A 24,237-nucleotide genomic window follows, 5' to 3' on the forward strand; every position below is an offset into this window, starting at 1 on the left:
CTGTATCGTCATGTTTCCCACTCATCCTGAGATTCATGTTCTTCATTTATCAACATTAACTCAGATAACAGAGAGTCAGAGGTATCTTCAGTTTTTATCCTTACTTTGATCACCAAGGTCTATTATGCAATGGTTTAACTGACTTGAGTGATTCCTTTAGTATACAACCAAGATAAGGAGAGAAACTTACACACTGAAGTTAACATGTTAAGGAAACCTTAAGGAAAAGATGTAGGGGTGTTTATTTTAAGGAAACTTTAAATGAGACTTTTAAGAAAATCTTAACTTAAGTTAGGTTAGGTACAGCAGAGGTGTGAGAGAGATGAAGAGAGGAAGAGGAGTAAAGACAGACTGATGAAGGAGAAGGCAAAGACACACACATACTTCACATACTTCAGTGCACCAACACAGGTTTATCTATATAATCTAATCAAGAGGAACAGGACATCTGGATATTTTTCTTCTTTTCTGTTTGGAGGAACTTTCATTTGATTCAGTCCAACAATATTATTCTCTGTGTCAGGTTTCAGATCAGGATCCATGACTCTGACTGTATGTTTATAGTACAGTATTCACATTTTTAATTTCACACTTCATATTGTCTTTTCCTCTTTCTCATCAATGATCACCTGACAGCAGGGCTTCATCAGAAAGACAGATTCCCAGAAAGAAGAGATAATTAAAGGTCCATGTTTTACTGTGCTTTATCTGAAGTGTTGATCTCCATCAGAAGATATATTTGTGATTTAAAGAACCCAAAACCATCTCAGTTTAGTTTACATCTCCTCTCTCAGGCTTCTCTCTGGAGCTCTAGTTACAATAGGTCAGTCAGCTAATCAGAAGAGAGACTCTGAGCCTCTCCTCTGACTGGCTGACTGTTTTCTGAGTGATCCAATAAAAATACAGCTGATTTCAGTTAAACACTAAAAGAAACCAAATCCTGCAAGGTTGGATGGTGGGTCCAGGTGGGTGGGGCTTGGGACAAGACTGAGGGTGGTGACTGCTTTGTTGTGACATCACAAAGTTCCAGAAGTCCTGACAGCTGGTTTTAAGGCTCAGTGTCTGAATACAGGCTGTGTGCATTTCTCTGTGGACTGAGGCTTTGATACTTTCACAGTATTAATATAGAACCTAGACCTGCTTTATAATAAAAAACATATGGACATCTACCTTTAGACTGGATGGAACTTTAAAGGGGCTAATTGTAAGTTTTCTCTGTTGCCGAGCAGGTGGTGGTGATGGTTGCTTGGCCATCAGCCATCACTGCGTTCACAGTCCAAGAAATGACAGTGACTCGGTATCGACAAGTGACAAGATGTTCTAGTTGTACCAGGGCTAGCTGCTTAGCATGCTAACTTCAGTAGAAGAAGACAAGTTCATGGTAAATTATGAGCTGTTAATGCAAACACTGGCTATGTACCAATAACACACCATGTGGCTTCTTTAATAAATGAACATTCCTTCCTCTACGACTCAGTCCATCTTTATATCCAGTCACTGAATAAAGCTAGTGATTCAAATACAGCAAACTATTTTTAATTACAGATATTTTTTAATGAATAAATGAATCATTTAGTCCCATTACCCTGGTGGTCTCTGTGGTCAAGGTAAATTGTGCCCAGTATCTGAGAATCTGTGGTATTTATGTGTGGATGACTGGGTCTTAGATAATTTTCAATCACTGTTTAATATGACAAATACACTCCTGTATGTTGGTAACTGAGCCATGTAAAAGAGTTTAATCTTATTTTCATCTCAATATTAAGATCTGATTTTATATCATCCATTGTGAGTCCTAACTTCCCTGATTGATTATGCGTTAACATCTGGTAACCTCTGGATTAATCCTCACTCTGTGGATTAGGACTAGCAGGGAACCATGTGAGTGATGGCCTGTACTGTGTTTACACTGCTCTCTGCTGAGTGCTGCACAGACAGGGATGATAGCGGTCAGACGGAGAGGGTTAAAGGGTTTCTCAGTCCAGATGTGACTTAGATGTGATCTATTGATTCTGGCTTCATGTAGTAGAACCAATAATATTTATGAATATTTGAGAGTAAAAAGCAGCTTTTTATCGAAGACACAGCCACTAACTGCTGAGAACATGCAGCCGGACTGAACCTGACTCTGAGTCACAGTTCAAATGTCTGAGCTGGTTTTCTGTGTGAGGACAAACAAACGTTTCTCTCTTCGCGTCCATCACATGACTGAGTGACAGGTCTGTAATCATGCTCCTGGTCTGAGAGAGAGAGAGGGGTGACTGTGAACTGTCTGCCCAAGCAGGGAGTCCTGACTCCTTCTACACTGAAACAACACACCATCAGATTTTATCGTGAGGCGATCTCTAGTGGTCGTAGTGATTATGACGGGAGTGAAGGAGGAAGACAGGTGACAAAGTCCATGTCAGGGGAACTTTCTTACAGGAGACTGTTGTTGCCTTGATCCATGATCGTTCCACAACATTTACCGTATCTTTATTATTGTAACCATGACAACAAAGGTCTGGTGCTCCTGCAGCTGGTCTTCGTATCCGAGGGTAATTTAGGTTGGGGGACTTGTTGCAGGCAGAACTCACGCTGAGCGGCCTCACCCTTTCCCTCCACTATGAACCAGACTGTTGCAGCTTTGAGGGAAAATGTTTTGGAAGACTTACAAACACTTGAAAAAAGAGCACTTCACTTTATGTTTCTACATATTTTGTTTCTGCAAACGTCTCATCCTTAAAAGCAGCTCAACCAGCTAACTGAACCCAAACCTGCCTGTGAAGATTTGACTACATGATCAGAGCTGGTGACTGACGTCTTCCTGGGGACAAGAGAAAACAAGTTCAGGACAAAGAGAGATCTTCTGTGGGACACCTCTGGGATGAAAGGCAATCTATATATAATCTTTTATTTATTTATGATAAAGTGATAGTTGTGGTCATGTGACGTGGGGTTGTGTGAGGTACTTATCTGTAGTCAGTGTGACACCTGCAGTAGATGTTCAGAGAAGCAGCAGGTATAGGAGGCTGCTTGTGTGTAGTAATACAGTAGTTCAGTGCTTCAGAAACTGTAGTTTCAAAGTAAAGGTCTGTTTGACGGCAGATATTCTAATTAAACTGAACACTTCAGTTGATATTAGTTTGTTTCTCTGGATATTTCTAAAGAGGCTAAAACGTGTTTTTTTTCTGCCTCACGGCCCCACGTCACATGACCACAACTATCACTAAATTATTGTTTAGCATATGAGAAACTGAAGCAAGCGCTGACTAGTGACTACAACAGAGCGTGTGATCTCCTGCTGTTACCATGGTTACTATCACTCAGCACAAGACCGGACATGTTCAGTGCAAAACACTGGTCCATCTGTGCCCTCAGTCACGCTCGCAGGCAGGACCATGTAAATACGCTGCAGACAGAGAGCAGTCTGAGGACACGTGCTGGACTCAGTCACCTGCTGTCACCTGCAGGAGTGGCTCTACCCCGACTGTGTGTGAGGACATCATCATTTAAGGTACAGTTAGACTCGTTCAACACAACATTGTGTCTTTGTTGTGCTCATCGAAGTCTGAAACAGTGTGAGTGAACATACAGCTTGTACATGGACAGTAGTGGCTGCCGTTATAGAGTAGCTGGTTCATGATATGGTGCAATTAGGACACATGATACGTTTAATGTTAATGAACTTTAAAATATAAAACTATAGATGATAATAAACAACAGTTTGTTTTTGTGACACAGATGAAAACAGCTGATCACTGTCCTCAGGTCACACAGAGACAGGGGGTCACCACCTCCTCTGACCTGTCATCATATCATCACACCTCCACAGGTAACCTGATGATACCTCAGCTAACTCCAAGAAAGCCATGAGATACAGGTGAAAGATCCAGATTAAATCTAGTAAGTGGACACTGACATAACATTGTTTTCTCAAAATTTCTGAAAATGAAATTATACTATAGCTCATACTATACTGAGGAGAAGAGGATAACTTATCTCAGTAGGTATTATGGTACAGCCACACACGTCTCTCTCTCTCTCTCACTCTGTTTGTCCGTCTGTCTCCCTCTCTCTCTCTCATTCTGTCTGTCTGTCTCTCTCTCTCTGTTTGTCTGTCTGTCTCCCTCTCTCTATCTCTCTCTCTCTCTCTCTCTCAGAGCTATCACCTGCATGGTCAGCCTGTACAAACTATTTGAATAAGGTGGTGTCAGCTGATGGAAAACACCTGCTGTGATGTCACTGATGTGGGCGTGACCTCTGGTGAGTCAGGGTTGGTTCAGCCTTTAAATGAAATGAGTGTTGTGTGTCTCTGAGGCTGGACTCAGTCAAACCGGACCTGACATGTATTCATTCACTGCACACATAGATGAATAAAATTCAATGAAGTCAAATGCTCATTAACTGTGATCATTTCAACCCCACCTCTCCACAGGTAACACCACAGGTGAGTGTTTTCATCTGATACAAACATCCAGCACAGTGAGTCACTCAGGTGAGTGTTAGCAGGTCTCCATAGGCTCTTTCACTTAGCTAGTGAGCTGAAAACTGAATGACCACCATGAGTAGCTGACGTTCATCGAACAACGACAATAGTTTCCCTCCACAGAAAAACTACTTCAAACAGTATTTCACATCTTTACTTACAGAAATCACCTGCGACGACAGGAGACAGCACACAGGTCATCTCCTCAAGGCCCTGACCCTCCAACAACCAGCAGGTCAGGGTCTCATCCTTCAGAGGCTACATCTGGACATTGTGTCACAGCAGAGAGACCAGGCTGTCCCAGGTCAAAGGCTCCTTCAGGTGTGTCCTTCTTTACCTTGACCATGAAGGCTCCAACAGGTGGAGACATATCCAGCATATCCCAGGATTCACTGTGCACCAGTAATAAAAATAATCTGTCATCAAACAGCACAGACAGAGAGTCTGAGGATCCCACTGTTAAATGTCAGTGTTGTGTTTAAGCTCAGTTCAACAGTAGAAAAAAATGTACATGTTGTCAAGGTTGCTGAGCAACAGGAGCTGCGCTTTGTGACACAACAGTAAGGGCGGGAACAGCTGGTGACACAAAAAGAAAACCTAGACCAGACTGTCTCATTACAGTTCGACCTTCGGCCTCCTCTGAAGGACGTGGCCCCTGAGTGGGGATACAACCTCCTTCCTGAGTTACAGAGCTGAATAAGGGCCAGTTGACCTTTGACCTTTTGGATATAAAATGGCATCACTTCTTCCTTGTAGACATCAGAGTTAAATTGTTTCATAATTAGTGAATCAATTCATGAGTTACGGCCAAAAACTTGGTCTGACCTTGACCTTTGACTTTTGACTGCCAAAATCCATTAAGTTGATGTCCAAAGAACATTTATACTACTCTAAAAAGACAAAAGACAATCACAGTCATCTCTGACTCTGTCTGGTCAGGAGAGATGATTTCTGACAGGTCCCAGGCCTAAACCCTAACACATAGAAGATTTTTTAATCCAAAAATGCCACTGTTACCTCCTACATGTCAGATAATTATTCAAAGATTGAGCTTTGTTCAGGTTAGCTGCAGGATCTTCATCATACATGACACCTGAACCAGTGGCTCTAACCACAGCATGTCAGTAATGTGGCAGGTAAACCTCATCACAACATGTCATAACTCTGAGGGCCATAAGACAAACTGTGTTAACTTTTCATTCATGTTCACCAAAGACAGGTGTACATTTTATTTTGAAGGGTTTCATATACAGTATCACTGCTCATCTTAGTTTACAGGTGCAAATGTGACGACACAAACACCTGCAGCAGTGTGTGAGAACGGCCTGATGTAAGTGACTGAGACTGGTGGAGCAGAGACTGTTTGACTGTGGCTTGTCTACATCCACTCACTGAGGAGGTGGACGTCAGACCTGTCCATGTGTCTCACTGAGACTCAGATTTATAAAACACAACCAGGCATAGCAGGACTTTACTAATGTGACTGGTGTCTGTCTGTGGACTCACACAGTGTAAGAGAGCTGAGCTGATGGTCCAGGTGAACACACCTGTTCCCTCCAGTTACTCAGACAGAACTGCTCAGTCAAAGAAAAGACACTCTGATGAACCTGGAGCTTTTATTGTGGAGGAGAAGAAGAGCGTGAACAGGCAGCAGCTACTTCTTCTCTGCTGGAGACAAATACCTGACCTGCTCATGCTACATTCCTCCGCCTCGTCACACAGGATGGTTCACATATCCACCAACGCAGAGCAACATCAGCAGCAAGAGGAAACACACACATGCACACACAACACAAACACACACTGTCTGCACTTGGAGAGTGTGTTTCCTGACAAGGCAGACAGACTGAGGCCTGAAGGCACAGACACTGCTAAGCCCCTTCTAAACACACACACACACACACACACACACACACACACACACACACACACACTGGCCTGGCTTTCCCCTTCCCCAAAATATTAGACCAACCCAGTCCTTTAATGCAGTGATACACCCAAAATCTGACCACCCTTATAATCCCTGTAAATCCTACAGACTGAACGTCTGGCCTCATTATGACATCATCATCCAAAACAAAAGTGCAGTCTGTAAACTGACCTTAAAAGGTCCATATAATACAAAGGAGATGTCCATGTCTTCTTTAATTATAAAGCAGGTCTAGGTTCTATATTAATACTGTGAAAGTATCAAAGCCTCAGTCCCCAGAGAAATGCACACAGCCTGTATTCAGAAACTGAGCCTTAAAACCAGCCGTCAGGACTTCTGAGACTTTGTGATGTCACAACAAAGCAGTCACTGCTCTCAGCCATACCCCAAGCCCCACCCACCTGATCCCACCATCCAACATTGCAGGATTTGGTTTCTCTGAGTGTTTACCTGAAATCTGCTATATTTTTATTGGACTACTCAGAAAACAGTCAGCCAATCAGAGGAGACACTCAGAGCCTCTCTTCTGATTGGATCACCAAGCACAAATATATCTTCTAATGGATATCAACAGATAAAACTCAGGAGAAATTAAAATATGGACCTTTAAAATGTTTTCATACTTTTATTTTGTGTAACATGGAGTCAATGGTTAATTTAATATAATGATTGTGTTTGTTATTGTATTGACATGTTGTATGTTTCCTGTGGTCCATGTGTATGTTTATGAAATAATCTGCAGTTAAAACAGATCTGAAACGTATTTGTGTGTGTGTATGTGTGTGTGTGTGTGTGTGTGTGTGTCTGTGTAATTCTGCCTTTGTGGGAACCAGGCAGACTCCAGACATCCAGAGAGAGGAGATGTTTTTCATTCTTGCAGCTCCTGGTGTTGTGACAGAGCAGTTAAAGGTGCTGAGTTGTTTAAACTGAGGCTGTGGTTGAAGTTATGAAGTTGTGAGGTTGTGAGGCTCAGGGCAAGTGAACAAGTGCTTACAACCACAGGTCCTCATAAAGACACAAATATTGGGAGGTGTGGTGTTGGTGCATGTGTGTAAAGCCATATGCAGTTGTGTATTTACACACTGGCTGCAGACAGCTTGATGATATAGACTCATAATGTCAATAAAGATGTGTATTTCATTACAGAAGGAAATTCTTCTCTGTTCTAGCCGTTGGGTTCAGTTTATTGAGTTGAAGGGTACTCTTCACTCACAGACACCATCAAACTGCTGCCTGGTTACACACTGACTGGTTTAAGGAGTAGTTGAGGGACTGGTTGATTACCTGACTGACTGTCTGAGGTTAAGTGTAGTCTGGAAAGAGAGAGTAAATAATAACACAGCTGAACTAATCTAATGTAAATGTCGACCTTTAACCTTTACTGCTCCTCAACAACTTTAATAAACTCACTCAGACAAACTAGATTCACCTCCTCCTGTTGTTTCCTCCAACAACCAATCAAGTTACAGGACACATGTTGAATAATGACCAGAGGTGTTTTTACTGAACATTATGATGCCACAGTGACCTTTGACCACCAAGCTCTTATCAGTTCACACTTGAGTCCAAGTGAATGTTTGTGCCAGATGTCATGAAATTCCACCATCATTTCCCCAAACGCTGCCATCATGCCGCCGCTGGCCTCTTGTCTGCTGTCTCCATCAGTCCCATTCAGAACTGCACACAGCCTGGCAGTGACCGACGTGTACGACGCCACTCCTTCTTCTACTCCTTTTAGTCCACTCACCGTGTTCCACTCTTGCTGTCCCAGCTGCCTGATCTCCCACCTCCCTAATGTCCCTGATGGTCTCTGATTCTTTGGTCTCCAGCAGAGTCCAGCAGCCAAGGACAGGGAGCTCTGACACTCCTGTACTCCCTGATGAAGACCACCCTAATGTCCAGCAGGACCATTTCAGTCTGCTTGGCTCCTCTCAGACCTGACTGACCATCACCCTTACAGCTGAGCTTTACCAAGACACAGTCGTAGGCTGTGGTTGGTCTGACCATGTGTCACTCAGAAAACAGTCAGCCAATCAAAGGAGAGGCTCTGACTCTGAGTCCTCACTGACTTCATTATATGTCGTGACCATTCATCACATTATTACAGAACACGCTATAACCAGGTTAGTATGAGATAGTTTGGTTAGAGACTGAGTTAGTGTCTGACTGAGACAATGAATAACTAACTAGTCTTCATTCAGTACTGATATTAACAATGTGATTGTATCTACCTCTGAGTGTGTGTCTCTGCAAATGAGTCTGTGATCTGCAGCTGTCATAAGCTGTGTTTTCGTTGTCGTCGCTATTCTTAGACTCTAAGGACCTTTAAATACCTTTAGACTGTATGGACCTTTAAAGACCTTTAGACTGTATGGACCTTTAAACATAAATTAGACATAATGTTTACAGCTGTTCTGTTACTCTGATAATCTAAAGGTGAATTTAGATAAACTAATACAGGTCTGTTTGGTGTGTGTGTGTGTGTGTGTGTGTGTGTGTGTGTGTGTGCGTGTGTGTGTGTGTGTGTACTTGTACTTGCTACATAGTAAGGACCAAAAAAAGTATTTTACTAACAGAGTGGGGACATTTTGGGAAAGTGAGGACATTTTGGCCGGTCCTTACTTTTTGAGACACCTTCAAATCACATTTTGAGGGTTAAGACTTGGTTTTAGAGTTATGGTTAGAATTAGGTTTAGGTTAAGGTTAGGATCAGGGTTAGGGTTAGGCACTCAGTTGTGATGGTTAAGGTTAGGGTAAGGGGCTAGGGAATGCATTATGTCAATGAGTGTCCTCACAAAGATAGAAGTACAAGTATGTGTATGTGTGTGTGTGTGTGTGTGTGTGTGTGTGTGTAACAGTGACCTCACTCTGCAGTGCCCACCATCTGGAGCCTGGGGGGCCGCCATATGGCAGTTGTGTACAGCAGAGACATAAGACAAAGACCCACTTCATGCTGTGAGGGTGTGTAGTGACCCACACCACCTAGTGACAACTACAACTGAAAACACAACAGACATACAACTATACATTCATCACTACTCTTGTGTTTCATTGTGCTACAGTCACTGGTGTGTGTCTCTGTATGATGGTGTATGTGTCTGTATGATGGTGTGTATCTCTATGTGATGTTGTGTGTCTCTGTGTGATGGTATGTGTCTCCTCGGTCACTCTGAGTGAGCTGGTCCTTTTAGAACACTTCGACATGTGGACTAGAGGAGCCAGGGATCGAAACACTGATCCTCTGATAAGTGGATGACCTGCTCTACCTCCTGAGCCACAGCCGCCTCTGGGGGAGGAGTGTGTCCAGTTCCCCTCCCTGCTATTCACAGACAATGTGGTTGTGTTGGCCTCATCAGACCAGGCCCTTCAAACTGGGGCGGTTTGCAGCAGAGTTTTTGGGTTGGGTTGGGATGAGGGTCAGCACCTCCAAATCTGTGGTCACGTTCTCTGCCAGAAAACAGTGGGTCGCTCTCATCAGGTTGTGATGGAGTTTCTACTCCAAGTGAAGGAGGTCAAGTCTCTTGTCTTGTTCACGGTGAGGGGAGGATGATGCTGGAAATGGACAGGTGGATCAGTGCCAGCAGTGAAGGGAGAGCTGTGCCAGACTGTCGTGGAGCAGAGGGAGCTGAGTCTGAAGGCAAAGCTCTTGATTTACCAGTTGGTCTTTGTTCTGACTCTCACCTGGTCTTGAGCTCTGTTACTTTAAGGAGCTATATGTAAGTTTAGCTACAGCTACATAGCTAATGTTAGCATTAGCAGCTGTTAACTATAAGAAACGCTTTCAGTTCAGCATCAAACTTCATCCTTCACTCACCAACAACTGTCTCCAGAGGTGGAGACAAACACCAGTGTCAACTCATGTCTGCATCACGTCTTTTCTTCTACTGAAGTTAGCATGCTAACAGCTAGCCCCAGCCCATGTCCTCACTGTTAGCGTCCAGTCTGTCCTGAAGACGTAGCTGCTCAGAGGACAGGTTATAACCTCTAGTGTTTTAAAGACAACAATGGCTGCAGCTGTTGTGAGGCCACAATCACCACCACCTGCTCCCAGGAGGACACCACCTTCAGCAGCGGAGGAAACATAGAGCCCTTTGAACCTCAGTCTATATCCTGTATTTACAAGCTGGTTATTCAGTAATGAAGTTAAATATAATTTCTCGGATCCCTGTCTCAGTTCCTCCTCTCTTCTACTTCTCCAGTCAGAGAAGTGAACATATGCTGTTGTGCCAAAGCTCCACAGACAACAACATTAACATTTTGTCAAAGTCCCACAGTATCAGCTCAGGCGCTGAGCTCCTGTGATGCAGAGAGATGCAGACAGAAAACCTCCATCTTTCCCTCCATCCCCTGCATCTCGTTGCCCGTGTATAAATATTTGATTTCCTCCTCCTACTGTCATGTTGTACTCAGATATTTCAGCCATCTATAGTCAGCTCTCCATCCATAACTCAGAGTGCTCAGTCAGAGGCTGGAGGAGCTTCACATAAATACATTCCTACACACATTTACTGACACAAGCATGTCAGCAGCTGCCGCAGCATTCACTGTATTTATTTGTGTATGTCTGCGCATTGGTGTTATTTCTGTAAAATCATCTCTGTGGCAGGGAGAAGATAAAGCCACCCCTCGTCTTCATCCCCTGCTCCCTCTGCCTCTCTCCTCCAATCTCTTTCTCAGTCTTTCATTTTCTTCTCTCTCTCTCCCACACACACACACACACCAGGCTCTAGCGTTCAGATATGTCGGCTTCTCTTTTAACAGCATCACAAAGCTCACAGTCTGAACCTTTCCCCAACAGGATGCAGAGCTAAGCTGCTGCTGATGGCAGAGGAGCTGATGAGAATACTCACTAGCTTATCATTTTGTCACACACACACACACACACACACACACCAAACAGACTTGTATTAGTTTATCTAAATTCACCTTTAGATTATCAGAGGAACAGAACAGCTGTAAACATTATGTCTAATTTATGTTTACAGGTCCATACATTCTAAAGGTATTTAAAGGTCCATACAGTCTAAGAATAGCGACGACAACGAAATTTGCTGTGCCGAGCCTGACCTCTGCAAGTTGGAAGGCGCAGTCTCTGATCATTCTCCCTGGAATTCCACCCGGTCCTCCAACCTTCCTGACATTTATAGAGCTGAGGATACTCCTCACCTCATGTGAGGTGAGAGAGTCAGAGGGCGGGGTCAGCAGCATCCGGTAGGGGCGCTGCTCCATTATCACTCCCTGCAGTCTCAAAATGCGCAAAGAAGTGGTTGAGCTCCTCTGCAGGGTGGGGGTTGTTATCTGGAGATGGTTGCTGGTTCCCCTTGTAATTTGTGCCTTGCCACATGCATGCTGGGTCCCTGATGGAGAAGTGATCCTCAATCTTCTCCCTGTTCACAGTTTTAGCCTGCCTGATGCCCTTCTTAAGGTTTTGTCTGGCTTTGCTGTAACTCATCCAGGGCTTCCTGTTTGGGAAAACCCTGATGCGTTTGTTGGTGGTTATGTTTTCAATACAGGTTCTGATGTAGCAGAGAACAGTGGGATATGTGTTCTGTTGTTTGTTTATAGCAGTTAGCAAGTAGCTGAGTGCTAACTTAGCATTAGCGTCCGGTGGAAAGTATCAAAGCCTCAGTCCACAGAGAAATGCACACAGCCTGTATTCAGAAACTGAGCCTTAAAACTTCTGGAACTTTGTGATGTCACAACAAAGCCATCACCGCCCTCAGCCACGCCCCGAGTTCTGCCCACCTGGACCCACCATCCAACCAACCTTCTGTGAGTGCAGCTGATATGATTGATGAAGTCTTTTAGAGTAAGATAATCCCACTCAGTAGCAAATGGCTCACAACACCAGATGGGCCACTATCACTTTCTCTCTCTCTCGCCCTCTCTCCCTCCCTCTCTCTCTCTCTCACAGTGAACCCAATGACAAAAACATTTTATAGCCATGAATGAAACTGTCCTCACTCACAACCAAAGGGTAGTGATAAAATATAATTTGATCACAATAATAGCACAAAGGGTCGTTTAAATGGTGACTTACGGACCAATTACCAGACACGAGTACGATACTGACACTGAAACTACAGTTAGTCACTAACAAAGTTCAACCATGGACCTGCTGCTGTGCTGAAGGGTTGCAGGGCTTTTATTTGTTTATTACTCTGTGATCTTCATTAACCCTGCCCTCACTCATTTCAGCAGTCCATCATCCATCCGTCCACCTTCATGCTTAGTTCTTCCATTATAGATTATGGATTGATAATTGTTCACTACACTCCTGTTGTTGTTGTGTCCCAGAGCTCCTTCTCTTTCTGTGTCTCTGCATAATTCATGATGTAATCTTGCTACTTAGCTGCTGTTCAGAGTCACAGACAGCTGCAGCTTTAATCAGGTTAACTCAGCGGTCTGGGAAAGAGACGAAGAGATGGAGAGAGATGGAGAGAGATGGAGAGAGATGGAGAGAGATGGAGAGAGGACAGGAAAGGAGAGATAAGGGAGTCTGGGGGAGGAGTAAACGGAGAGAATGAGATGAGATCAACTTATACACCTGTGTTTTAACACTCTGGTTTGCAGGACACTGCAACTGTTGAACACACACTTTATCAGGAATAATGGTGTAAGTTAATCTCTGTGCTCGAGAAGCTGGCCTGCACCTCATTAGGAAGGATTGGGCCGTGATTTGGCTCAGACAGAAATCTACTCACTTTGTCACTTTATTTTTCAAGTGCAGCCGTGTTTCTTCACTCGTCCACGTGACGGTGGAGACTCGAGCAGCTGAAGCCTCTAACAGGATTCACGCAGCAGTGAGTTCTGTCCTGGTCTGAAGAGGTTCACATTGATACCCTGGTGATGGTCAGTTTCTTTTTCTAGATTCAGCTCTATTGAAATCTTTTTCAATTATTTATAGTGGTCTTTGAGCAGCTCTGTTTTAATATTGCATCTTCTGAGGACTTTCAGTGTGTGTGGATCTCTGAGGTTGTAAAAGCTTCCTAGCTCTGTCAAAACATCATTAATCTCTGTGCCTCCTTATCAAAGCATTTTTCTCTCAACACAGTCTGACTGAACTGAAAAAATCATCATTGATCATGATTTTCCTGGTGATGGTAATTTTTTTTTTCATTCATCTTCATTGAAAGAGTGTTGGTCAGGCCCTCACACCATGGGTCCGCTACCTCACGCAGCTGCACACTTTCATGACCATCAGACAAGATTTCCAAACTTCCTGTGTGGAGTGCATGTAGCATTTCCTGTGTCCACTATGTGGCACCAGAGAACACACGCCAAAACAGCATTTTATTCCCTGTACATCAAGTGGAGACCAGACCATGAAGATTTCATGTAACTGAAATGATGATGTCACATAAGGCTGACTTATTATCCCCAAGTAACACAAACACTGTACGTTGCTCACATATCTTTTCCAGTCTATGATAAAAGACATCAATAAAAGTGCTTATTTAAAGAATATAAAGGTGGTGTACATTTAAACTGACACTAGTTCTGCTCTGCACTCTCTTTCTCCTTCTTCTACAGACTTTCTTACTAATTCAGCAGCTGTTTACATGCTATTCAGATCAGTTACTTTAGCTTAGCAGTTAGCGATGGCCTCTCTTGCTCAGGGAGAAGCAACTGCACCAGAACCAGAGTAGCACTTTTTAAAATTAATTTATTGTTTTGGTAACTGGTTAAAAAAACGTAATGATTCCAGTAACGTCAAACTGCTGATTATCAGTTTGGCAGGATGAGTCTGAGCGGAGATGACAGAGGAGCAGAGGAGCATAGATCTTCAGAACAAGAAACATTTCCTTTAGTTTAAGAGAACACATCCTTCACATTGATCTGAACAAAAGAAACAGACCCTGCATGTGAACGCTGTGGACTTTGACCTGCTTCATCAGCTGGAGGTTATCACATCACTGGACAAATGTTTTTCACACCTTATCAGCACTTTTGCAGAGACGTATTGATTCTGGTCTCTTGATGATGGTTCTGGGAATTATAGACTCTGACATAGCAAGAAACAACATGGAGCGTGATGTGGTGTCATTTGTCAGCCAATCAGCACGAAGACTGATCTTACTGCAGCCAACATCTGAATCTAATGAGAGATGTAATGAAATATTTGGACCGAGAGGAAATTAAATTCTCTTTGAAGAAACAAGAGGAGAAATTTCACCTAATCTGAAAAAAAGCTTTTATGAATCACTTCAAACACATTGAAGGATCTGACAAGAGCTGAGATGGTTCCTGAAGGTCCAGCAGGACTACAAAGGAAAGGAATGAGTTCTGAGGAATCCACCAGCCATTGTTTTCCTATTCGTATGGAAGGACACATATATATGTTATAAATGATACTGATTAAATTCCAGATGAGGGTTGTTAATCACAGCTGGAGAGCCTACAATGTTATTCACCTTTAGATGTGGAAAAATGAACATACACCTATTGAAAGTGACGGATGTTGTTGTTGTTGTTGCTTTGTGTATGTCAGGGTGTGTGTGTGCGCGTGGGGGTTGGTGTGTGCTGCTCACTGTAAATGCTAATCATCAGATGTGATAGTCGACCAGGCTGATATTTGGTTAATTAAAACCAATGAACAGAGGATTTTTCCAACACACAGTAAAGTGGCTGCTCACAGGCACACTGTTTTGTTGATGCCTGGATCAATGTACATGAGCGTCACTAAACAGACACTGTACCAAATAAACAACAACAAACTGATGTCATATGGCTGCAGTTACATATATGTCGATTTTTACTGTTGTTTGAGTGAAATTTTTTCCCCACTGAAATCAAATAATTACTGTCAAGTTTTCTCATTAAATACACTGAACTGTCTGTGATTGGATATGATTGGATGTGATTGGATGTGACTGGATGTGACTGGATGTGAGTGGATGTGAGTGGATGTGAGTGGATGTGATTGGATGTGACTGGATGTGACTGGATGTGAGTGGATGTGAGTGGATGTGAGTGGATGTGACTGGATGTGAGTGGATGTGATTGGATGTGATTGGATGTGACTGGATGTGATTGGATGTGATTGGATGTGACTGGATGTGAGTGGATGTGAGTGGATGTGAGTGGATGTGAGTGGATATGATTGGATGTGACTGGATGTGATTGGATGTGATTGGATGTGACTGGATGTGACTGGATGTGATTGGATGTGATTGGATGTGACTGGATGTGACTGGATGTGAGTGGATGTGAGTGGATGTGAGTGGATGTGAGTGGATATGATTGGATGTGACTGGATGTGATTGGATGTGAGTGGATGTGATTGGATGTGACTGGATGTGACTGGATGTGACTGGATGTGCTTGGATACATGTATCTTTCGCATTACTGTGCTCACCACTGAAATCTCTGAAAATTCCCGCTGAACAGAATAAAGATTTCTCCCTAACATCCTGACCATGTGCTGGCTCTGCGTTTCATCTCTCTCTTTACTTTAGTGTGTAATGAAGGAGATGTGACCCACAACAAAACAACAACACACTGTACCCAGGAGGGAGCTGTATGAAGACAGTCAGAGCATCATCAGGTGCTGCTGTGAGGGAAGAATAAAACATGTTTGATGTGGAGAACAAACAGCCTCCCTGCAGCTGTGCACAGCCTCTGGCTCACACACACACATACACACACACACAGCGGGAAACACCTGACAGGTGTTTGGGTCCCTGCTCCTCTTACCTTTCTTGGTGATGATAATACGGAGCAGTGGATTGGCCGACGAGACGGCTTTGTGGAAGTTGTCATCGTTGTTGATCGGAAGAAGGTCTCCATGGTCGTCGGCGTATCCCAGCAGCACGTCAATGCCGGGGATGTGGTGGATGGTCTGGAGGAGGCGGTAGAACTCCTGGAAGCCACCGGGGCCGTTCCTCTTCAGAGCGAAGCGACGGTATTCTGCTTCAAACTGCAGAAAAAGAACAACACGGTCGTCAGCTGGTGTTTCCTCTCAGATGGTTACAATACCAGTACACACTGATACGTACAGTCATGTGATGGGGCAGTGATGTCATGTGCTCTCTCTCCTTTACATTATAATTATACAGATATGCCTGTCACTCAAACTGCTGGTGTATGGTCACAGTTGGATACCTTCAATCAAGAAGTCAGAGTAGATGAGCTTCAGACCAGTTTTTACGAAATCATGTGAAACTAAATATAAATCAGAGCAGAGGATTTTACAGAGTTTAAAACACGTCTGGAGGAGGTTTAAGAGCATAAAATCATAAAGTGTTATTTTAATTTATTCTGGCTCAGATCATTTATCCTGCCACCAGTCTGACAGCAGACACCATCCTGAGAAAAGGTTTTCTGATACACACCACCGTCTAAACTGACATGACGTCACCAGCAGCCTGAGACCCGCAGCGTTCAGGTTCATGCTGAACAACAAATCCACTGCTTTATGGATCTGAAGGCTTTACAGCAAACCAAACCCAGTCAACAAGGAGAATCTGAATCTCAGTCCAGCTGCTCGATGGAAGTTGGCAACGCTGTGAGGGGTTGCTGGTTCAATCCCCAGTCCACACATGGACGTGTCCTTGCGCAAGATACTGATTTCATGTATTATTTGTATTCAGACAGAGGAGTTTCATGTATGTAGTGTTACTAATGTCACCAGTGTTGAGCAGATATCATAAGAGGAAAGGTAAGAACAGCTGAATCACACTCAGTGGTTCTGACATGAGCTCACAGTCAATAATCATAACAAACATATTCTCAACACGACTTTAATAATAAAAATCTGTTTGACCTCAGGTTGTTTTTTTTCTAATCCATTAGACATCAGACCAGAAGATTTAATTGGCTGATTAAATTAAAACTGGATCACCTGTGTCTCTGTGGCCACAGTCACATCTTAAACCTTTGACTGATTTAACTGCTGTTATTTTATTTATTTTTTCTATATCACATATCATATCTCTACTGTTTCTGAGGCCTGTCAAGCCAGAAACAGAACCTTTGGAACTTCCTGTCAGAACTTTTCAGAATAAAAGTTCAAAATATCTTAAAATAAAGCATTGCTGCAAAATAGGAAACAGGAAACATGGTCACAGTCTCCTCTTCCTGAGTTACAGTGTTGACCTTTGACCTTTTGGATCTAAAAGGTCATCACTTCATTTCATCCTTGAAGACATTTGTGTTAAATTGTGTTATAATTAGTGAATTAATTTGTAAGTTACAGCCAAAAACATGCTTAGTGAGGTCACAGTGATTTTTGACCACAAAAGTCTAATCAGCTCATCCTTGAGTCCACATGAATGTTTGAACCAAAACAATCCTTTTTCCTTTGCATTACTCTGAGAAACACAACATGATTTTCTACCAAACATGTTTTTTGTCTAATAGAGTCTACACTTGAAAATAACTGAGCTCAGGAACCATCAGATCACAGAACAAGTGAAGAAGATCACGACTCCTTTACTTCAACCAGGTGCAGGTTCATTCTTCTGTCACTAACCAAACAGATGTCATGTATCAGGTGTTGTGCCAGAATTATTTTTTCTTTTAAGAAAAAGAAACCATGGGCTGATGGGAAGTGTATTTGTGCTCTACATTCCCTCAGAGAAGACGTTTTCTTACCATAAAACATCTTCACTTGCAAATAAAAAGATGATTAGTCTATGATTCCTCCTCTGTAACTTCATTGAGGTCAGTCAGCCTCCATTAGCAGGAAAGAGAACATCAAAAATGGTGTAACTATCCCAGTGCCTTACAAAGCACTAACTCTAACTACTGTACTTTGTTTTTACAACAATCCTGTACTCACTGTAGTGAGCTTTAAAGCTCCATACAGTCTAAAGGTAGATGTCCATGTGCTTTGATTATAAAGCAAGTCTAGGTTCTTTATTAATACTGTGAAAGTATCAACATCATCAAACAACAGAGAGGAAACACAAGGTGGGTGAACCTGGTCACACACAGTGACATTAGGGCCTGAAGCACGCTGCTGCCACAGCCCTCATTTCTTAAACATATTTCCCTCTGACAAATGATCATTAGCTCCACAGCTCCACTGTTGTTTAATAAACACATAGCTATACTGTCTGTCAGACCTGTGAATGTAGCAGGGTTGTAGGTTTAAGCGCAGGGCATGATGGGTAAAAGTTAGTCACTGAAAGAAGCTGGCAGAAGCGGGGTGTCTGTGCTCAGGGATATATTACAGCGCACACCAGTAATTAAACACTGGCAATACTTGAGTTAAATGGTTTATTACAGGGTTATGTAATTATGTAAATGGATTAACACGACTGTTGCCTAACCTCACTGTACTGGTCTGCATCACGGTGCAGCAGTAAATGGAGCCTTTATTAATGCTACACTGGAACAGGAGCAACATGTGTAATTCAGATTACAATGACATCACAGCCTGGTGAGAAAACCAGTTACACAATCCACCAATCAGGTCTATTCTGGATAGGAATCTGCACTGTGACTTGCTTCTGGTAAGTTCCTACTGACATTAGAACGTAACCCGTCACATGACAGGCTTGTTGCCTCACACTGCAGGAAGCTGTGGAACAACTGGGAGCTAAAAACTGGTGGGGAACGGATTCCAAAATATTTACCTCAGCCACCTGAAAAAAATGATCCCACTTCATAATAATAATAATAATCACAATTAGTCACTATTAGTATTAAAAGGATCTTAAAGTGAATTGTGAAACAGAGCAGGGGTGACGTGTTCTCCTTCTGAGCCTGGTTGCTGAACCACCTGCAGGCGTGACAGTGCAGAATCATTCAAACAGGAAGAGAGGGAGTTACAGTGATCCAGGTGAGAGATGAAGGCAGGGATGACTTTCTCTATGATGTTCTCAGGCAGTGCTGAACTGACTTTAACAACATTTCTGATGTGATGCTGAAAGTTCTGATCCGGCACCACACTGTGGTTCCTCTCAGATGGTTTTGTTTTCCCTGTCTGAGGTACAGTATGGACTAATGTTGACTTGGTCAATTAATTCAGTGACATCCAGTTTTTGACAGCAGTAAGGCAACAGATCAAAACCATACATGAAGCTTGGTGTCATCTGCAGAGCTATGGTAGGAAACCATTTTGAACTGGTGACTAGGATGGAGCCTTGTGGAACCCCACACAAATCACCAATGGATATGTTGAAAGATCTCTCTGTCAGATATGAAGACAACCACCTGGCAGTGCCATCTGTGACAGCCCAGTGCCTCAGTCCAGTATCCAGCAGGACGATTTGACCGACGGTGTCAAAGGCAGCAGACAAGTCCAACAAGACTAAAACGCAGAGCTGGCCAGAGTCAGGAGAAAATCAGCAGAGCAGTTCTCCTTACAACACTGAGGTAAAAGCAGCCTGCAGCGATTCACTCTTCATTATTCATCCACTGTGCTGTTACAGAACTGGATATCATTCATTACATTTATATATAAGTATATGAAGTGAGGAAGGAGATGCAGCTCCTCAGTCGGCCTCAGTGAGTGTGGATGTGATGTAAATACTGTGAGATGATCAGACAGGTGACACTGTCTCATATCACCTATGAAATACAGGTAGAAATCATTTACTGACAAGCTATGAAACTGATGAGTCAACACACCTACAGACAGAGACTAACACAGGACACAATGTGGAGCACATTATTCACACTGTCACTAAAACACACACGCGGCTTTCAGTTATTTCACATATTCATGCACACGCATATAAAATATACTTTCACATAGTCTCAGTCTGGTTTCCTTACATGCTGTTTGTTCTAAATCTCATCAGTTAAATTCACAGTGTAGAATAAAACAAACAGAGATGTCCTGATCCCATGAACAGCTGCGGGCCCATCCAGGGATATTTCAATGGATCAGTGTTGACTAATACAAACCTGATCAAACAGTGATCCTGTCTTCACTGTGTTTTGTCCTCTGAGCTGCAGCACTGCTCTCCTTACAGGCAGTCAGACTGCGACTGTAGAAATCAGCTCTGCCACTGAGTATTTTGCTCACTGACTGTGAGTTGGCAAAATACAGTGATTTTACTTTCCCAAGACTGTTTCTGATAAAGTCCCAGGACAGTGAAGGCCAGAGAGAGACAGAGACGCAGAGATGAGCAGTTTGGACGGACGTCTGATAGAGTCAGTGACAGCTGCTTAACATCCACAAACAGGCAATAACATCTTCATTCAAGTCAGTCTGCCAATCACAGCTCTGAAGACCGCCCCCTCAGTCAGCTGATGGTGGAGCTAACCAGCCAGGCTCCCATCAGCTCTGCTTCAACGCAACACAGTAACACTAACTATGAATCAGTCAGCAGATCTACTGTGTATGTACAACAGTGGAAACATGAAACCAGACTGACCCTGCACACAGAGTATAAATCAGCTGACTGTCTCCACGGTGTCACCCACAGATCCTGACCAAACACAGGCTCAGTGACCAACAGGAAGTCACACACACACATGGCTGCAGAGAGGAGCCAGTGTGTAGTCACTGCACTGAACTCCTCTGTGGCACACACTCTGACAAAGTCAATGTGCTGCTCCTATTCCTCATATTTCATCTAGTTTTTATTGCACTTTCTTCTCATACAGCGAACCACCTCCGCCTCATTCTGAGCAGGAAGGAGATCAGAGTTCAAATCTATATGACAGCCCGTATTCAGAAACTGAGCCTTAAAATGAGCTGTCAGGACTTCTGGAACTTTCTGATGTCACAACAAAGCAGCCACACACCCCAAGCCCCGCCGACCTGGACCCACCGTCCAACCTTGCAGGAACTGGGATGAGAGAGGAGATGTAAAACTTCTGATGGACATTAAAACCACACAGGTCGTTATTATCAACCCTCTGATTCCACCCATAGCAGTGTCTCCTTTATCCCTGCGGCGGCAGGTGTTCCAGACCTTGGTTGTCATGGTTATAATATACACAAATACTGTACTGAGAGCAGCGTATCTACCTTCATCAACATAGTTACTATAATAACGGTCAAGGCTTGGTTAGGTTAAGGAAAAGATGGTGATTTGGGTTAAAATAAGTATTTCCTCAACATTAGATGATCTTTGTTGTCATGGTTACAATAATAACAATGAACGGTCATGGATAACAGAAACAACATAAACTGCTACTTTCACATGGGAATCAAACACGATGAAGTCTCTGGACTTTGTTGCTCTACAAACTACGTCACTGCACTTTTTGGAGTGTTGAGAATAACAACGATCATTGTTGAACCAGGTTTAATCATCCATTGTGATACAGGTGTATTATTATTATTATTATTTTATTGACCTAATCATTTGTCTTGTTTGACCTTGAAGACAGTGAAGTAGCTTGCAGCCTACAATCATTTAGATCCATGATGATGCATGATAAAAAAATTATTTAAATATTTTCTCACAATCACTTCCTGTCCTGATCCAGTTATAGACTGTTGTTGGTTTTCACAGCAGCTCAGTCTAACAGATCTAGACTAGTAGAAGTGTCTGCTACATAACTTCTTTCAAGAGGTTAGGTGGTGTAAAAATGCAGGAAATCTGTTTAAAATAAGAATCCCCCCCCCATCACCAATTATATATCTGTCCAGGTTTGCTCCCCCAGTTTAAAATATAACCAGGCATCCATCTAAACACATTCTTTCACAGCAGAACAGTAACAGAACAGTAACCCTGTACCAAACAACAACATACATGTATGTCCAATGTTAACCCCCATCCTGCAGAGAACAGACAAAGGCTCCCCCTCCTCACTAATCCCAATTTAACCCCTGACTATGAGTCATAATAACCTTCTGCACAGACGACCTATGGGCTCGTTTGTCCTGAACGTGATAAAAATGGGACCTTTAAATGAAAGACTCCCGGTTACTAACTGCATGTTATCTCTTCCTGCAGCGACCTGAGTGTGTAATACATTTATATCATATGAAAATGTATTTCCTTTGAAGTTGTTTTTGTTGTTTTAAATGTTATGAATGTAGATTATTGCGCAAAGTTACAACTGTCAGGTGCTCAACTAGTGGAGAACCAGCCATCACACAGTGACATAAGTGGGGCCACTGTGACTCTACTCCAGTGTTTTATTCTACTTCTGCTCCTCTATAGACCGACAGTGTTTACTGCGCTACACACTACAGTATAATCTCACATACAACACATTACCACCACTTCATAGATAATCCCACTGTAGCCTGGTGCTAACAGAGATGCGGCTACACAACACTGCAGTCACACAGTGACACAACCTGAAACTGGAGCTACAGACAAAGACACACCGACACAAACAGACTGTGGAGTCGGTTTCAGAGCCGGGGCCGGGGCAGGCTCGGGTCGGGTTTGCTGCTCACAGGGTCGGCTACAGCAGACGCACCCAGGCCGCCTGTCAGCAACAACAACCACGGAGCATTCGCTCTGAATCACCGGGCTCACGGTGAAAGCGTCGGTGTGTCTGTAGAGAGCGACACCGCGTCTGTCATCTGGTCCACAGCGGGCGGGTCGGAGAACCAGAGCCGTGTCCTCCCACCACCGCTAACACGAACGGTCGCATCCCCATCACCCCCCCCCCCCACCACTCACTTTGCTCTTGACCTCCACCACGCTGTCGCTGAGTTTTAACGGGGTCCGGTGCTGCTGCTGCCTGGACATCCTGCTCGGCTCAGGCACTGCGGATAAACCCTCCACCGGGAGCCTGCCCGCTCCTCCCTCCTCCCTCCTCGCTCCTCGGGCGCGGGGACAGCGGGGACACACAGGTGCTGGGCGTCGCGTGGAACCGTGGAAAACACAGCTCACGCTCGTGTCTGTGTCTCGTGCCGTCCCGTGTTGTCACGCGCTCACGACGCGGACACTGAACGACACCGCGACAGGTGGAGTCCGGTCAGTCCCGCCAAACCCGTCCGCCTCCTCCAGCCTGACGAAGGGAGGGCGCAGCAGCAGCAGAGGGGGTGGGACATGAGGCCGAGCGGCACCACCACCACTTCTGTATGTTCAGTCCCATCACCGACACCACCTCCTCCACCAGCTCAGTGACACCACTGTTCAGCTGCTGCGTCCACCCGGAGCCTGATGGAAACAGTTACAGTGACAGGACCAGCATCAGGACGCGACTGATCTCAGAGCGACCGGTAATGCTACCTGCAGGGCCGTGCTAAACCTTCCAAGCAGAATTTGAGAACCACCCTGTGTACCCCCCAGGCCCCCCTTATTATTATTATTATTATTATGAGCTGATGGTGAACAGATAAAATAAAACATGTTTGATATTGTCATGAGTTTTCAGTGCTGGCTCATGAAAATAGAGACGTTCAGCGACATGAACACTGTCGACTTCTCCAGAATCAAAGAGAAAGCAGCAAACTGAGGTGATGGTGAACATGGAGGAGACTGTGAGTCGTTTGGTGTAAATACATGGGGGAGACAAGGAAGCCGATTTCAAAATAAAACAGGACATCATAAATACAAAGTCTTTTTATTATTATTATTATTATTATTTCTAGCTTTTTAGGCCTTTATTTATAGGTACAGTGAGAGAGAGAGACAGGAACGTTGGGGAGAGAGAGGATGACATGCAGCAAAAGCCCACGGGTCGGTTTCGAACCCTGGGCCGCTGCAGTTAGGACTGATAATAATAATAATAATAATAATAATAATAATAATAATAATAATAATAATAATAACAATAATAATTTCACAGAGCAAAAAAGTGTGAAAAACAGTTCCTGTAAATTTCCACTGAGAACCTGATGGGAGATAATCTCAAAGGACTCTAGTCTTGTAAATAGTGACCCTGCAAGACCCCCAGTCTTTACAGAATCTGACAGTGTGAGACTAAAAACCCTGAGACTTATGATTCACTGTTTTTAGATTTGAGAGGG

At 43.6% G+C, this 24,237-nt stretch overlaps 1 protein-coding gene and 1 long non-coding RNA gene across 2 annotated transcripts in view; one reads left to right on the forward strand and one right to left on the reverse strand.

Moving 5' to 3' along the window:
* The window catches only part of pard6a (par-6 family cell polarity regulator alpha), a 36,639-nt gene extending 13,357 nt beyond the window's left edge, over window positions 1–23,282 (reverse strand). Inside the window, exons 1-2 of the mRNA XM_071489199.1 lie at window positions 22,943–23,282; window positions 16,095–16,317 (exon numbers count right to left, since the gene is read on the reverse strand). Of these exons, the coding sequence (XP_071345300.1) occupies window positions 16,095–16,317; window positions 22,943–23,011 (292 nt within the window). The 5' untranslated portion in view covers window positions 23,012–23,282. The remainder of the gene's footprint in view (window positions 1–16,094; window positions 16,318–22,942) is intronic.
* LOC139627973 (uncharacterized) lies at window positions 205–13,926 on the forward strand. Its single transcript, XR_011692647.1, has 3 exons — window positions 205–3,496; window positions 3,724–3,885; window positions 4,143–13,926. It is a non-coding gene; the product is annotated as an uncharacterized lncRNA (long non-coding RNA).
* Window positions 23,283–24,237: the final 955 nt, after the last annotated feature.

This window comes from Trachinotus anak, unplaced genomic scaffold (assembly GCF_046630095.1).
Source record: "Trachinotus anak isolate AG129_WGS33_773 ecotype Australia unplaced genomic scaffold, CSIRO_AGI_Tana_v1 ptg000002l, whole genome shotgun sequence".
NCBI lineage: Eukaryota > Metazoa > Chordata > Actinopteri > Carangiformes > Carangidae > Trachinotus > Trachinotus anak.